Below are 17,761 nucleotides of genomic sequence, written 5' to 3' on the forward strand. Positions count from 1 at the left end.
ATGAAGGCACTGGCAGCAGCCATTTCTGGGAGCTCCTTCTACCACACTGACACCAGCACCGGCAAGTGCCATCTGGAGTCCTCCCTCTAGCACATTCGTGCTGGGGGCTTATCCACCCACCAGTGAGCTGGCAGCAGCCCCTCCCGAACGCCCCTCCCCAGGCCACACAGACAGCCTCGGATGGACCAAGCCCTGCCCTCCAGTGGGCCGGCAGTGGTTGCCTCCCCTCACCAGGCTGCTCAGCCAACCACACAGGAAGCCTACCCCACCCTCCAGCAGGACCACAGCCACTGCAGGAGGCAGGGCTTTGCAGCCAACTGGGCTGGGGACCAGCCCCGCTTACCAGCATGCCCACAGTAGTCAGCCCTGCCACAGTAGAAGGGCACACGCAGCCCACATAGGGGGGCATATAGCTCTGGTGACCAGAGGGGAGTGTGCTGCTGGGCCCCATGGGACTCTCCTACATAAGGCCACTACTCCAAGATTGGGAAACAAAACTGGCCTACCTAATACATAGAAATAAACAAAGAGAATTAGGCAAAATGAAGAGACTGTAACAAGAGACAAAGAAGGACATTATATAATGATAAAAGGATCAACCCAACAAGAAGATATAACAACTGTAAATATATATTCACCAAACACAGGAGCACCTAAATACATAAAGCAAATATTAACAGACATAAAAAGAGAAATCAACAGTAATACAATAGTAGGGGACATTAACACCCCACTTTCATCAATGGACAGATCATCTAGACAGAAAATCAATAAGGAAATACAGACCTTAAATAACACATAAGACCAAGTGGACTTAATTGATATTTATAGAGCTTTCCACCCAAAAGCAGCAGAATACATTCTTTTCAAGGGCACGTGGAACATTCTCCAGGATAGATCACATGCTAGGCCACAAAACAAGCCTTGGTAAATTTACGAAAACTGAAATCATATCAAGCATCTTTTCCAACCACAGTGCTACGAGGCTAGAAATCAATTACAAGAAAAAATCTGCAAAAAAACACAAACATATGGAGGCTAAACAATATGCTACTAAACAACCAATGGATCACTGAAGAAATCAAAGAGGAAATAAAAAAACACCTAGAGACAAATGAAAGTGCAAACATGATGATCCAAAACCTATGGGCTCAGCAAAAGCAGTTCTAAGAGGCAAGTTTATACTGATACAAGGTTACCTTAGGAAACAAGAAAAATCTCAAATAAACAACCTAACCTTACACCTAAAGCAACTAGAGAAAGAAGAACAAACAAAACCCCAAGTTAGTAGAAGGAAAGAAATCATAAAGACCAGAGCAGAAATAAATGAAATAGAGTAAAAAAAAAAAAAAAAAATCAATGAAACTAAAAGCTGGTTCTTTGAAAAGATAAACAAAATTGATAAACCTTTAGCCAGACTCATCAAGAAGAAACGAGAGGGCCCAAATAAATAAAATCAGAAATGAAAGAGAAGTTACAACTGCACACAGAAATACAAATGATCATGAGAGATTACAATTTTACACCAGTAAAATAAACAATCTAGGAAAAATGGATAAATTCCTAGAAACATACAATCTCCCAAGACTGAATCAGGAAGAAATAGAAAATATGAACAGACCAATTACCAGTAATGAAATCGAATCAGTAATTTAAAAACTCCCAGCAAACAAATGTCCAGGATCAGAAGGTTCACGGGTGAATTCTACAAAACATTTAAAGAGGAGTTAACATTTATCCTTCTCAAACTATTCCAAAAAAATTGAATAGAAAGGAACATTCCATGAGGACAGAATCACCCTAATACCATAACCAGACAAAGACACCACAAAAAGAGAAAATTACAGGCCAGTATCACTAATGAACATAGACACAAAAATTCTCAACAAAATGTCAGCAAACCAAATTAACAATACATTAAAAGGATCATACACCATGATCAAGTGGGATTTATCCCAGGGATGCAAGGATGGTTCAATATTTGCAAATCAATCAATTTGCAATTTGAAACACCACATTTAAAAACTGAAGAATAAAAATCATATCATCTCAATAGATGCAGAAAAAGCTTTCGACAAAATTCAACATCCATTTATGATACAAACTTTCAATAAAATGGGTATAGAGGGAATATACCTCAACATAAGAAAGGCCATATATGACAAACCCACAGCCAACATCATACTCAGTGGTAAAAAGCTGAAAGTATTTCTTCTAAGATCAGAAACAAGACAAGAATGCCTACCCCTGCCATTTTTATTCAACATAATATTGGAAGTCCTAGCCACAGCAATCGGACCAGTGTACACAATATCACACTGTGCACAATACCACAGAATATGTGTACAAATAAAATACTGTCTTGATTACTGCAGCTTCATGTAAATCTTGCAATGAGGTAGTGTAAGTCCAACTTTGCCCTTTCTTGTCAAAATTATTTCGGTTGTTCTAGGTCTTTCACTTTTCCATTCAAATTTTAGAATCAGCTTGTAAATTTCTTCAAAAAAGCTGTGATTTGGCTGAAAATGTACTGAATCTATAGATCAATCTGAGAAGAACTGCCGTCTTAAAAATACTGAGCTTTCTAATTCACAAACAGGTATATCTATGCATTTATTTAGACCTTAATTTCCCTCTATAATGTTTGCTGTTTTCAGTGTTTAAGTCTCACCTTTGTTAAATTTCATTATTTCACTTTTTATGCTATTGTAAATGGAACTGCTTGCTTAACTTCATTTTTCTAATTGTTAATTTCTAGTTTATAGAAATATAATTAATTTTGTATGTTGACTTTGTAGCCTGTGACCTGGCTAAATTCATATATTAGTTCTAATGGCTTTTAGTAAATTCCTTAGGATCTTCTAGATGAACAATCGTGTTGTTTGAAATAAAGACAGTTTTACTTCTTATTTTCCAAACTGTGTATTTTTTATTGTTTCTTGCCTTGTTGCACTGGCTAAGACTTCAAGTACTATGATGAATAGGAGTGATGAACATAGACATTCCTGATTTTAGATAAAAAGCATTGAGCTTTCACCACTGAGTAAGATATTAGCCTTAGGTTTTTTTGTAGAGGTCCTCAGCCAGGTTGAGAAGCTTCCTTTATTCTTAGTTTGCTGGATATTTTTATCTTCAATGGGTGTTGAATTTTTTCAGTGTTTCTTTCTGTATTTACTGAAATGATCATATGGTTTATCTACTTTGTCCTGTTAATGTAGTAAATTAAATTGATTGATGTTAAGCCAACCTTAAATTTCTGGGATAAACACCACCTGCTCAAGATGTATCATCCTTTTTAACATATTTTTGAAATTGATTTGGTAAAATTTTATTAAGGACTTTTTGCATCTATGTTAATAAGGTCTATAGTTTTCTTTTCTTGTAATATGATTGTTTGGTTTTGGTATCAGAGTAATACTAGCCTCAGATAATGAGTTGGAAAAGTGTTCTTTCCTATAATATTTTCAGAAAGATTTTTGTATAGAATTGGTACTACTTCCATAAATGTTTGAGAGAATTCACCAGTGAAATCATCTGAATCTCTAGCTTTCTTTGTGGGAAATTTTAAATTATAAATTTAATTTTGGTAATTGATATGAGACTATTCAAATTCTCCAGTTTTTCTTGGGTCAGTTTTGGTAATTTTTGTCTGTCAGGGAATCGGTCCAGTTATCTAAGTTGCCAGATTTATTGGCATAAAGTTTTTCATAATGTTTCCTTATTATCCTCTTAAAATGTTTGAAGGATAATGATAACCCCTCCTTTATCTTTTTTTTTTTTTTTTTACACAGAAATTACTCTTTAATTTTTGCTTCAAGAAGCAGGGACCAGTGACTACAGATCTCATACTATTAAGAATTGGTAGAAGGGGGCTTCCCTGGTGGCGCAGTGGTTGAGAATCTGCCTGCCAGTGCAGGGGACACGGGTTCGAGCCCTGGTCTGGGAAGATCCCACATGCCGCGGAGCAACTAGGCCCGTGAGCCACAACTACTGAGCCTGCGCGTCTGGAGCCTGTGCTCCGTAACAAGAGAGGCTGCGATAGTGAGAGGCCCGCGCACTGTGATGAAGAGTGGCCCCCACTTGCCGCAACTAGAGAAGGCCCTCGCACAGAAACGAAGACCTAACACAGCCATAAATAAATAAATAAATAATTTAAAAAAAAAAAAAAAAAAAAAAAGAATTGGTAGAAGGGAAATTTCATAATTGAATTGAAAGATTATTTTTTAATTTTTATTGCAGTATAGTTGATTTACAATGTTGTGTTAGTTTCAGGTATATAGAAAAGTGATAGATATATATATATACCCTTTTTCAGATTCTTCTCCATTATAGGTTATTACAAGATATTGAGTATAGCTCCCTGTGCTTTCCTTTAATCTTGACACTGGTAATTTGTATCTTGATGTCCTTAGCTATAAGTTTATCAATTGTATTTGAAAAGACCAGTATTTTGCTTTCAGTGATTTTCTCTGTTCATCTTGTATTTCACTGATTTCTGCACTTCATAATTTTCTTCCTTCTATTTATACTGGGTTTACATTGCTCTTCTTTTTCTGGTTTCTTAAGATGAGAATTTAGATAATTACTTTTAGATCTTTTTGTCTTTTCTAATATAAACACTTAAAGTGGTAAACTGTCCCCTAAGTGCTGCTTTACCTGCATGACACAAAGTTTGACACACTGTATCTTCATTATTGTTCAGGGAAAAATATTTTCTAATTCCCCTTGTGATTTCTTCTTCAATTCGTGAGTTATTTAGAAGTATGCTGCTTAGGGACTTCCCTGGCAGTCCAGTGGTTAAGACTTCACCTTCCAATGCCGGGGATGTGGGTTCGATCCCTGGTCAGGGAGTAGGACCCCACATGCCTCAGGGCCAAAGGACCAAAACATAAAACAGAAGCAATACTGTAGCACAGTATTGCTTTAAAAGTGGTCCACATTAAAAAAATCTTAAAAAAAAAAAAAGTATGTTGCTTAATTCCAAGTATTTGAGGATTTCCTAGTGATATTATTCTCAGTTGATCTTTATTTAATTCTTTTTTTTTTTTGTATCAGAAAACATATCCTTATGATTTTAATTTTTAAAAATCTGTTATGACTTGTTTTATGGCCCAGTACTTAATCTATCTTAATGAACATCCCATGTACACTTGGAAAGAATATGTGTTTTGTGGTTGTTGGGGGTAGTGTTCTATAAATATCAATTAGGTCAGAATGGTTGATGGTGTTGTTTGTATCTTCTATATCTTTGCTGATATTTTATGTAGCTGTTCTATCAATTACTTAGAGAGGGTTACTGAAATCTTCCTCTGTGATTGTGGAATTGTCTGTTTTTCCCTCTAATCTGTCCATTTCTGCTTCCTGTATACTAAAGCTCTGTTATTAGGTATGTAGACATTTATGATTTTTAAAACTTCCTGATGAATTGACCTTTTTTTAAAAATTATTAGCACCTTTAATTAATTATTTATTTATTTATTTATTTATGGCTGTGTTGGGTCTTCCTTTCTGTGCGTGGGCTTTCTCTAGTTGTGGCGAGCGGGGGCCACTCTTCATTGCGGTGTGTGGGCCTCTCACTATCGCGGCCTCTCTTGTTGCGGAGCACAGGCTCCAGACACGCAAGCTCAGTAGTTGTGGTTCACGGGCCTAGTTGCTCCGCGGCATGTGGGATCTTCCCAGACCAGGGCTCGAACCCGTGTCCCCTGCATTAGCAGGCAGATTCTCAACCACTGTGCCACCAGGGAAGCCCGAATTGACCTTTTTTTAAAATCACTGTGCAATGTAATAATCTCATCAACATTGGTATTATTTTCCAAACATCTTTTAGTTCTCCTTTGTAATTACTTTAAATTCTCCATAATACCACTTAGGTTTGAACTTTAAGGGATGAATACCTCTAAATATCCTTTCCACTTGTACTAAAATGCCATTATCTCCTCCCAGCTCTTGCACACTGAAGATCCTAGATAGCTCTAAATTAATATTAAAGGAAGAATTGTTTAGTAACCTGTATGTTGGCAAAATTTTTATTAACCTTTCTCACAGTTGCTGGGTTTTGTGATATTCCAAACAGGCAGAGATTATTTGGGGCAAGTGGCTAACTACAGAATATTAAGTGGAGGGATCAATGCTGAGTGATTTTTTAAATGATCTATTTCAAGAGATACATCAGATTTCAAGTTGATCTCCAGGAAGTGGAGGGCTGAAAGTTAGTATGCATAGACACTAAAATTCAAGTAAATGACAACTAGAGAATGACACACAGATTTCAATTTTTTACAGAAGAATTTTAAAGCATAGTCATTATTTCATTTCAGAGCAAATGAGGCAGAAACAGTTTCAGTTCTGAGACTATGACAGAGCATTTAGCAATACAACATTTACCCCTAGATGTTTACTATTATGTAGCTTTGATTTTCTAAATGTATTTGAATCATACAAATATCTACATGCTTTCTTCCTCTCAGTTATTTGGGAAACTTCAAAAAGGGTAGTCACACCCAAAGCTTTTTAAGCGTCTGGCTAGAATTTAATCTGAATAAACTGTGTTGTGAGCAAGTATAGAAAAACATTTATGGGCTTAGACAGCTCAGTGATCCCTACTGGTCCATAACTGTTCTAAATACCTGTAATTTTCAAAAGTTGTGTCAATGTACCTAAGAAAACGGTAAAGACAAAATAAAGCATTGGGACCTGAGCACCTACTGTGGTTAACTGCCCAAACCCATGGGGGCATTTTGGTAGAGAGCCACCTACAGAGCAAGCAAACCCAAATATGCACTGAGGGCCCACAAAGTAACAGCTGATTCCTCACAGTTATTAAATTTAATCCTCATAAAAACACTATGGTATTGATGCATTCCTTTTGCAGATGTGGAACCAGGCTTTGAAAGATTAAGTGGCTCATCAAAGGCGACATGGCCGTAAGTGGTAGCTATGGGATTTGAACCTAGATCTCCTGACACTAGATGTGGTATTTGCTCTACTTTGCCAGAGAAACCTATAGATCAGGAGTTGGCAAACTTTTTCTGTAAAGGGCCAGATCCTTTAAGCTTTGCAAACCATATGGTCTCTTAACTCCGTTCTTGTAGTAAGTAAACAGCCATAGATAATATGTAAGTAAATGAATCTAGCTGTGTTCCAATAAAACTTTATTTACAAAAACAGGTGGTGGACTGGTCCAGGGGTTGTGGCCCAGGGGCTTTGGCCCAGGGGTTGTGGTTTGCTGATCCCTGCTACACATTAAAACATACAAGCAAACCATAAAAAAATTAGGCTCTAAAGTTTCTCTTCTACTGACTTTCAGAGACATTTTCATTACTGCTCCCTTACTCTACTCAATTACACACAATAATTATGATTTCACTGTAAATTCATCTTCCAGTTCCTAGGTCTTCCACAGTGCCAACTTTCCTCTCCCTAACACAAATTCTAGCTTTGATGATAATCACTTTACGGGAGTGAGCAAAACCTTTTTTTTAAAACAGTGAGGACCAATGAAGGAAAACAGATTTTTTTTTTCCCCCTCTGCTCAGTAATAATACCTTTACTGGATCCCAAAATGAAAAGCCAATTTCCTGCTTTACTGAATACTTTTAAATGCTAATGAAAAATTGGTACTTCTTTTTAGTAATCAAAATGTTAACATGGAGCAACAGAGCCATCTTTCTAATCTTCCATGTGCTTTAGGATTCAAAACATGTCTTCTTATATATTATTTCATTTATCTTTGAAGCAAACTCTGAAGTAGGTGTCATTATGGAGAAACTGATATTCACAGAGGTTAAGCGACTCACCCAGAGTCACAACTCCTTCTCTTCTGTGTAACACTGAACAAGCAAGTACTGTGCTAGGTGCAAGGAAGAAGGAGATAAATAAAATCACACTTCCTTGCCTTTCTCCTTACCCTCTTTGTTGATCCCTGGCCTCCACCAAAACCCACATACCTAGATAAGCAATTCTGAAAAGATTCTTCCCCTGGTGGTTGCCCAGGTAGTTTTTTTTTTTCCCTTCAGGCCTCTGCCTTGTTGAACTGAAAGCTGTACTTGAAATCAGATTGGACACTTTTCTGGAAAACCAAACAGGGCATGAAGCTCTCTGGTCTTGGGCTGTTCATCACCGCTTTATGAGATAATTCCCTCCAGCAACTCATCTACACTATTACAAATAAGCATTTTCAAAAGTCAATGTCAAGGTAGTTATTATTTTATTTACTACTGCTTCTGAAAGTTAGTTATATTTCCCCAAATATATTCTGTAGTCTCTACTGCTTCTATCCCCTTTGAACTGACGTTACTTACTATATTCCTTCATCTGTCAATACTCCCTCTGCATATAGTCAGTCCCCTGTGTCTACTGGCCTTTCTTCAACTAATTATAAAGTGTGTAATATCTAAAGTGAGGTCCTTACTTGATCCATTGCATTACCTGGTCATAAACATTTCTTCAAGATCTGATATTAATTCTTGCAGATCCTGTTGATTTGCTAATTCATATAGCTGTCCTAATGTCTTCACTGAGCACATTTGGTAGTTTAGGGCATTTTTCACTTCAGGTAAGGATTTTTTTTTTTTTTAATTACAAGAAGATGGAGTCGCACAGAGAGTCTGCTGAATGGAACTTTCTTAGCCCGACTTACCTCTGCAATCAGATCATGTAGCTCTCCTTCACTAGGGCAGCATCCTAATGACCTGATAATTGTTCCGATCTCTCTGGGGAAAAAAGCAGTCAATTGCTTTAGAATATAAACTCTGAAAAGACAAGTGCTATATTTCTCTAAATTATTTCAGAGCAGATGTAGCAGAGCAAACAAAGGCATACAACAAATATTGCCTCAAGAGGATGGAAGATACTTTCTGAGGAAAGGAAAAGGCAGACAAGTGAACCCAAGAGAGAAGAAAGAAGTGTTTGTGTTGACTGGCAAGTGCAAGCCCTGCCTGGGCCAAAATCAAAAAGTTCTAGAAAAGGAAAAGAAAGGAGGGAGAAATAAGAAAAAGAAAGGTCAGCCACTTACTAAATGGCTTTAAGTGTTCGTTAATTCTTTTGAGCCTCAGTTTCCACATCTGTAAACTGGGGATGATAATTTGTAATGTGGTGAAGTCTACATTAGTGGCAGAGAACCTAAAAGCATGAGCTTTAGTGGCAGACTGCTAGGGTTCAAACTCCAGCCCTGCAATTTGCTAGACTGGGCAGGTTAATCCCTGTGCACATAATCCTGCCTGGTAGGTAAAACCCAGTATCTCCCTTGAAATACTCAGAACTAGACTGGGAGCAGTCTAAGGGCAAAGAGCCATCGTAGCAAAAGCACAGCTTTCGGCAGAGCAGCCACCCAGTAAATATCAGCTACTCCCCACCCTGCCCCATGGTAATTTACTTCAATTCAACAAATGGCCTAAGGAAAGTAGAAATTATATTCAGTACTCCCTGGGTGCTGAGACAGAGGATTTATAATAGATTGTTAAATATTTCCACTTAAAATGATTAAAAAGTTGTGACATTTTGAATGTTAATTTCACAAATATTCACTTAACTAGAACATTTAGCTTCTTTACCATTCTGACTAATATTGGTGGTGTTATATTTACTCTCTATTTTACTGAGAAAATATTTTAAATAAGAATTTTTAAGTTCTTCACTTAAGGAGGCTGCAGGATGAGTATCAACTTAAGAGAAAAACCTAAAGTCAGTAACCGTGGAAGACGGGATTCTCGACGTTCACTGATTGATCTGAAGGCCAGCTAAACATGTAAGGTCTTCACGCCAACTCTATTTCACACCTCCCTGAGCACCTTAGGCTCAACACCTCTGCACTGCTTTTCATGCCCACAGCCCTCACTGAGGCAGGATCTGAACATGATGCTACTACTAGACACTAAAAATATTTTATGAGATTATACTTTCTCTCAAGAAGCCCCTAAAGGTGACCCATGAAACTGGCTAACACCAATGTAGTAATGTTCTTGTAACATCAGACGGGGCTATTGCATACATTAGAACAAACAGTTAATGAGGCAGGGACAAAAAATATAATTTGAGAAGTATTCACAGATTTATCTCCTCCGTAACCTTCTAGGCCTTCTGTTCTTCGAATCAGAGAACTGCTTCTACTCCAGACTCAGCAGGACAAGAATAAAGGCTTCCTTAACTCACAGAAACAAAGGGAGTGTAGGGAAGGGAGGAGGGAAAGGCCTGAACGCCCTTGCAGGTTAGAAATCTCAGGGAGGTGGGATGGGGAAAAAGAGAAATTTCAGGCCTGAGCTGCGCAGTACCGTAGCTACTACCTCCATCTGGCTATGGGGCTCTGGCAATGTGACTAATCCAGACTGAAATGGGCTCTAAGTTAAAAATATACACGGACTTCAAAAACTTAGTGTGAAAAAAATGTAAAATATCTCACTAATAATTTTAAATTGATTACATGTTGAAATCATAATATTTTAGACATATCAGTTAAATAAAACATATTGTTAAAATGCCCTTTTACTTCTTTAAAATATGGTTACTAGAAAATTTTAAATTATATGTGTAATACTCCTTTTGATGGTACTTTTCTAGGCAATAGCTGCCATCATGATTCACACTTTGCAAAGACAAGTACAGTACATAAAGAGAAAATTAGAATTACATTGTGCTGTGTCAGCAACATAATCAATCCCCTCCTTGTGCTACTCTGAGAAACTTTCAACCTTATTTCTTTATTTATTGGCCGCACCTCACAGCATGTGGGATTTTAGTTCCCCGACCAGGGGTTGAACCCGTGCCCCCTGCAGTGGAAGCGTGGCGTCTTAAGCACTGGACCACCAGGGAAGTCCCTCAACCATACTTAAATGAATTCCTTTGTCGCTGACCCAGGTCTCATGTCTTCTGCCAACATCTATGAAACAGTAACAGACTAACTTACTAGCTTTCAAGGGGGATAAAAGCAAACCATAGACTTGACATGTATACGGATGCACAGGAGAAAATCTGGGCTGGAAACACAGATCTGGTAACAATGCCATGGGAGCAGAAGAGCTCCTCCAAGAAGAGTATCCCGGCTGGAAGAGATGACGAGCCAGGAAGAGCTCAGAGTACCTACACCGACACAGTGGTCTAGTACCTGCGCTAGACACAGGGAAGAGGAGCCAGGGGGTAAGCAGAAATTCAGGACACGGTGGTGTCATGGAAGCTAAGGAAAGAGATGGAAAGATTGAGTCATCTTTGGTGTCCAATGCTGCTGAGAGGTCGAGTAAGACAAGTTCTGAGAAATGTCCACTGGATTTAGTAAAGAAGGAAATCAGTTCTGATTTTTGATCAAGGATGTTTCACTTGAAAGTGGGGGGAGAAATCAGATTGCACTGGGTTGAGGTAGATGGATCTATAAAGTGAAGGGGAAGAAGAGATGTCTGGAGGGGGACATGGTGTCAAGGAAGATTTTTTTTTTTTAATTTAAGACCAGAAAGAGGTGACCATGTTTTAATACCAATGGGAATGAGCCAGGGCAAAGTAGAAGGCTGAGGAGGGCACCGTCAACTGAGCAGGTGGGCTTCCAGAGGAGGTGGGAAGGGCTGGGCCAGGCGCTTAGTGCTGTGTCCACACAGCCATCCGATCTGAGGTCCTGCCACCAGCAAGTTGCTACCTGTGAGAGGGTGGCAGGATCCTCCTCGCAGGCTTAGAAAATTTTACTCTATCCCTCTTTCTACTTCCCTTTGAAGAACCTATCACCATCTTCTGTTCTTCTGAGTGCATCTAGCTAGATTGTCACACTTTGCCTATGCAGACCACAGAAAACAAAGCTTAATGATGTCCTCTAAGCATCAAGAAACTTCTTTCTCTCTAGTCCTGAAACACAAAGGCCTGATGATCTAAGAGAAAAGGGCAAAGACCCTGCGGCTGATGAGTCCACAGTGGCCTAAAGAACAATACAAAACTCAAGAGCTCACCTGTACACAAACAACAGGTCTGCTAGCTCACCCACCCTGCCTCCTGTGGAAAGCTAACCTCTTCCTCTGTGCTCCGGGGCTCTGGAAGCTGTGGTCGGGATCCCTTCGGCTGAACTTGGCACAGAGGAAGGTGATGCTACCCCCGCCTTCCGGCCTCAACATCTCAGCAGCACAGTGATTTTCCTTGTCCTTGTTTTTCCTAAAGACTGCATTAGCCTTGGGATCCCAGTACAATATGAGAGCGGAGGAGGAGGGGCCAACGAACTGCTAATGTTGAACTTTGCCTGGTCTTGGCACATGGGAAAATGGAATTTGATGAGATTTAGAAAAATACAGAAATGTGACACATCTTTTTCCTCTAGGCTATCATGCACTTCATATCTGTAAGCCTAGTTTGTGGTTGGGAGTGGGATGTGAAGGCCTGCCTCGCCTCTGTGTGGAAAGGCAAGGTCCTCTGCCAAGAGTGAATGGGGAGGCACGGGCTCTCATCTGCCACTCGCCACCACGACCTGCCTCTCCAGGCACCCATTTTCCAGCTGGCGAGCCCCGCCCTCGCTCTCACGCTCTAAAGCCTGTGCTTCACCTGCTCTACTGCATAGTCTCTGGGTGCCCCTCCAGAACCCCTCTCCATTCTTCTCCTGCTCCACCCCCTGCGGGCCTGACCTCCTACTGCACCGGCTCCCTTGGCCCCAGGCTTCCGGCTGCAGCTGTCCAACTCAAGGCCGAGCATTGCAGGTTTCCGTTGCTGGGTCACATGCTGCCCAAAACGTAGGGGCTTAAACAACAATGAGTTCTTATTTTTCACAATTCTGTGGGTTGGCTGGACGGTTCCTCCACTGGTTTCCCCTGGGCTCACTCACGCAGCTGTGTTTAGCAATTAATTAATCTACACATATGGTTGTTCAATATTCTATAGTCAACCATTCAAAACTGCCGTTACCATCATCCTGGATTCTGGGCCCCTTAACTTCCATCCTGCCTGCTCTAATGAGCCATCACCCTGAGCAGCTCTAACTTTTACTTTCCTGTTCCTGCAAAGCGCTGCTGGAAGAAAATAATTAACAAAAAACAAAACAAATCAACCATGGCCCACTACAACTTCATGCCATCCAGCATCAAGTATCCTGGACGCCACCTGACAATCCTTTCTTTCATCTCCTGTTGATTCCCTAGAAAACGCCTCCCAAGACAGCTCTTTTGAAGCCTCTCTTGCCTCAAGCTCCAAAGCACTGACTCCCTTAATCTCAGCAGAAAACCCTGTCACCTCCTTCACTGAACAGATGAAAACTGCTAAGGCTGGCACCATCACCAACCCTCCGACCACCTGCTCAGTCAGCTCAGGCTGCTCTAACTACGCACCACAGACTAGGTGGCCTAAACCATGAACATTTACTTCTCATAGTTCTGGAGGCTTGAAGTCTGAGAGATCAAGGCACCAGCGGATTCGGGGTCTGGTGACAGCCCTCTTCCAGGCTTGCAGACAACCACCTTCTTGCTGTGTCCTCACAGGGTGGGAGGAGAGGAGAGCAGGCTGTGGTCTCCCTCTTCTTCTGATCCCATCATGGGGGCTCCACTCGCATGACCTCATCTAAACCCAATCACCTCCCAAAGGCCCCACCTCCAAATGCCATCACATTGGGGGTTAGGGCCTCAACATATGAATATGAATTTGAGAAGAACTCAGATATTCAGTTCATACCACCACCTTTCCAGGCACTTCCCTCACACCACTTTAGAAGTATGTACATACCCCCTTCCTTACAGTCTCAACCTTGGAGGAATAAAAAGTGCTCCTCCTAATAAAGCTAACCCCTATCAGTTTTTCTTAGTTCCAGTCTTGGCTCTTATTCTTGACGCCCCTGCCTCTCTCACCATCTTCACTCTTTTCCTTTATTAGTTGCTTCCTCTTTTGCTGTAAAACATTCACATATCTTCCTTAACTTGAAAAAATTTCTGATAGGTGCCCTACCACCTCCAGCCATTCTATTTCTCAGCTTCCTTTTGCTATCACAATACTTCTTCTAAATTACTTATCTTGTAACTGTCGATTCCATTTCCCACTCATCCACTCCACACCTAACCTCTCTGCAAAATCCTGCCATCACTGGGTCTCAACCCATCAATCAGTCCATGTCTCTCTCTCACTCCCATGTTCCCTTCCTTATCTTCATCTGACCCTCTCTTCTTCCTACAGCCCCCTTAAGTGCCCCCTGCCCAGCACCCTTATTTGCAAGATGATCTCTACTGTTAAAAATATTACAGAAGGCTAAGAGAATAAGAAGTATCTTAGATTTGGACAAAAAGAAGACCACTGGTATCTTAATAACAGCACTTACAGAGGAGAGAGGAAGAGAACTGCCCCCCCCTGCCCCCAAGAGTGCTAGTGGTAAGAAAGTCTAGACCACAAGTACAGAATACACAGTTGAGGAGGATGCCTACTGAAGAGAATGCATGTCACACCTAATGGCACAGCTCCACAGCACTTACTCTGTGCCAGGCACATTCTAGCACAGGGCATATATTAACTCATTTAATCCTCGTCGCCCTATGAGGTAGGTACTACTATTATCTCCATTTTACAGATGAAGAAATTAAATCCCAAAGGTGTTAAAGAACTTGCCTGAGGTCACATATAGCCAATATGTCAAAGCAACGACTTCCTCAGGACTAGGGAAATCTCGGCAGCTGTGGAGAAGTCTGACAAGTGGGCTAAGTAGAGAATGGGGATGAGAACAGAAACAAAATCTCTCACGATGTGAGAAAACTAGATGAATTAGCTTTTTGGCTTAGGAATGGACATCTCCTCTAAGACTCCTAGAAAGAACAGACTTCACATCTCACTCATCTCCCTTATACCACGATCATGATTTGTACGGATGTGAGAAAAAATATCTCCTCACAATAGCTCTGTGTGGTAGGTACTATTGTTTTACAAATGAGGAAAACTGAACCACAGAAACATCAGGTAAATTTCCCAAGATCCTAGTAAATAGTGGAAATGGGATTCAGACATACACAAGCTAGAATCTATACTCTTAACCACTGCGCACTGCTGTCTCTCATAAATCTCAACTGAGCATTTAGTTAGGCTTAAAGGAGAACTTCTTGACTATAACAAGGTGCTTCTAAAGAAAGCTGTGGATATGCCACCCTATGAGAGCCTTGAAGATAGATCCAGGGATCACAAACTGATGACCCAAAGAACAAATGTGGCCCTCAGATAAGGTCTTGTTTAGCATAGCATTGGTTTGCTTCTTTGTTTAGAGGGGACATACATAAATACCATGAGAACTGTCCTACACTTCTGATTCACACACTTATATTACAGGCCCGGTCTATGTAGGAATCTGTGTTCATCACTCCTGGAAAGTATCAGTTTTGTACTGTTTAGGAATTCACCTGCAAGAAGCAGGGGAAGGAGCCAAATGGCTTCTTAGAGTTCTCCCAAGTGGTCTGACTCTAAGATTATTTTTAAAAACACAGACACACAAAACCTGTGGCTTATAAAAGAGAATGTTCTTGTTCTCAGAGGATACACACTGGAGTATTTAAGGGAAAAGGTCCCAGTGCCTACAACTTACTCTCAAAGAGCCCAGCAAAATGAAAATAATAATAAAATGCACAAATACATACATATAAATATATACATGTACATACATATTAATATGTATGTACATATATATGGAGAAAGTGCACACAATCAAAAGCAAGTGTGGCAAAATGTTAAAAATTGGCGAATCTAAGCGAAAGTACACAAGGGTTCAGTGTACCATTTACTATTCGTCCATAAGCCTGAAGTTTTTTAAACTTCATTTCATTCTCATAATCAAAACCAAAGTAGTAAGAAATTCTGCCTTGTATAAACTATTCATAAAACAATTTGTTCTTTCATGTTATACTATTTTTACCATTTTGGCTTGAAAAGCTGATTATTAAGGATGTCTTCACCCTCAGTTTCACAATAAAATATATTAGTTACAACATTTTTCCTCAGTATTTTAGAATTTAATATTGAAAACTTAGCAAGATGATAGATGTAAAATATTCTGTTTCATGAAGTCCAAGTAGAGGTGAAGCTGGATACCAGTCTACCATTCTTTCAGGTAAAAGAAAAGCGTATGAAACGGATGGAGCCCTTTTCATCCCTGGACCAAACAATGAGAAGGCAGCACGGGGAACTGTTCCTGCTGCTGCAGGAAAAGGGCTGTTTTGTTTTGTTTTTTTAATATCTTTATTGGAGTATAACTGCTTTACAATGTTGTGTTAGTTTCTGCTGTATACCAAAGTGAATCAGCTATATGTATACATATATCCCCATATCCCCTCCCTCTTGGGTCTCCCTCCCACCCTCCCTATCCTACCCCTCTAAGTGGTCACAAAGCACCGAGCTGATCTCCTGTGCTGCTTCCCACTAGCTATCTATTTTACACTGGTGGTGTATATATGTCCATGCCACTCTCTCACATCGTCCCAGCTTACCCCTTCCCGTGTCCTCAAGTCCATTCTCTACGTCTGCGTCTTTATTCCTGTCCTGCCCCTTGTGAGTGACTCTAACAAGCTCTGGGCTCAAGCTCTCTAAAGATGAGTAGCACGTCCCAGCGGAACAGTCAGATCAGCCTCTGACCCATAAGGCAGCTCAACGGGAGGTGGCTTTCTGTGGCCATTGGTTTACTGCACTGCCCTGTAAAAGCCACAGAGAGGGCGACGGAGAAGAAAATAATGCAAAGGCAAGTGAGGCGGAGAAGGGAGGTGATGTTTACGTACTCATAGCCCCTTCCGCTCTTGTGTGCTCTTTCTTCAAATGATACCGGACGAGGTATCATATTTCAAGAGGCCTCCTGGGTTCCTAAATAGAGTCCTCGAGAGGGCAGTAAACGGCAATGACAGCAGAAGCAAAGGTAACTCGGAGCTTCTCTTTTTCTCGCAGGTCCTGAGGCACCAAAGACCAAATGATGCCCTGGGCTCCTCTCACGTTATAATCCTAGTGCCAAGAACACGGGACGCAGCACAAGGGGTCAGGTGGGCTCTGAAGAACTCAAGATGGATCTGGGTGGGACAGAGACCCTGGCCATTCTGAAGAAAACCATACTGTGAACATTCAGCCCCATGTGTTGTAAGGCTCCTAAAGGTGAGCTAAGAAAAAAGGAGAAATGCAAGAAAGAATAGAGGCCAGAAAAAGACCAGGTCATTAATTTTTTAGGAAGAGAGAGGTGTGAAAAGGAAGAGATCTAAAAAGGAAAACGTAAGAAAACACTGAAAGAGGTGAAAATATAGTTTTAGGAGACAAGGAATAGAAATGTCAAAGCTTAATGAAAATAAAAGAAAGAAGTTCAGAAGTAAGAGGAAATAAGATAGTAGACAGGAACTAGAAAATGAAACAAAAATATGAAATAGGAAAGTAATTGATAGAATTATATGTAATATTAAGGCTGATTAACCTATTTAACTTCTACTGAATGAGATTTTGAATCAAGTGAATTGATTGAAAATTATGTTAAAGTAACCTTTTAAAATTATTTTAGTATTATTAAAATTATTAAAGTACTTAAAATTATTAAAGTCACCTTTAAAAAAACTATTTAAAAAACATATTGACGTCAAAGTAGTAAAGTAAAATTAAAACAGTTTTTAAATTTTAATAATTTCTTCTGAAGTCTTTCTGTTAGGCTTTTGGAAGAGTAGAGAGAGAGAGAAGGCATAAACAAACTCATTTGTGTACAGGAGTGTGCATGTGGTCAACTGGTTCCTCAGGAGGAAAAGCCCTGATCAGGAGCATCTGTATCTCTATTGGGCAGTTTAAAGATGCCAATCTGACGTCACTCAAGGCGGAGCTGGGAAGA

General features: G+C 40.1%; 1 protein-coding gene across 5 annotated transcripts in view; it reads right to left on the minus strand.

Annotated features, from left to right (window-relative positions):
• The window catches only part of DRC8 (dynein regulatory complex subunit 8), a 129,384-nt gene that overhangs the window by 12,240 nt on the left and 99,383 nt on the right, over positions 1-17,761 (minus strand). For 3 of the 5 annotated variants that reach the window (XM_082471152.1, XM_082471153.1, XM_082471156.1), the window contains one exon: positions 8,639-8,711. The exons of the other annotated variants lie outside the window; for them this stretch is intronic. In XM_082471152.1, coding sequence (XP_082327278.1) covers positions 8,639-8,711 — 73 coding nt within the window. The remainder of the gene's footprint in view (positions 1-8,638; positions 8,712-17,761) is intronic. 5 annotated transcript variants of the gene reach the window in all.

The sequence above is a fragment of the Balaenoptera physalus genome (assembly GCF_965194825.1).
Source record: "Balaenoptera physalus genome assembly, chromosome: 1".
NCBI classification, from domain to species: domain Eukaryota; kingdom Metazoa; phylum Chordata; class Mammalia; order Artiodactyla; family Balaenopteridae; genus Balaenoptera; species Balaenoptera physalus.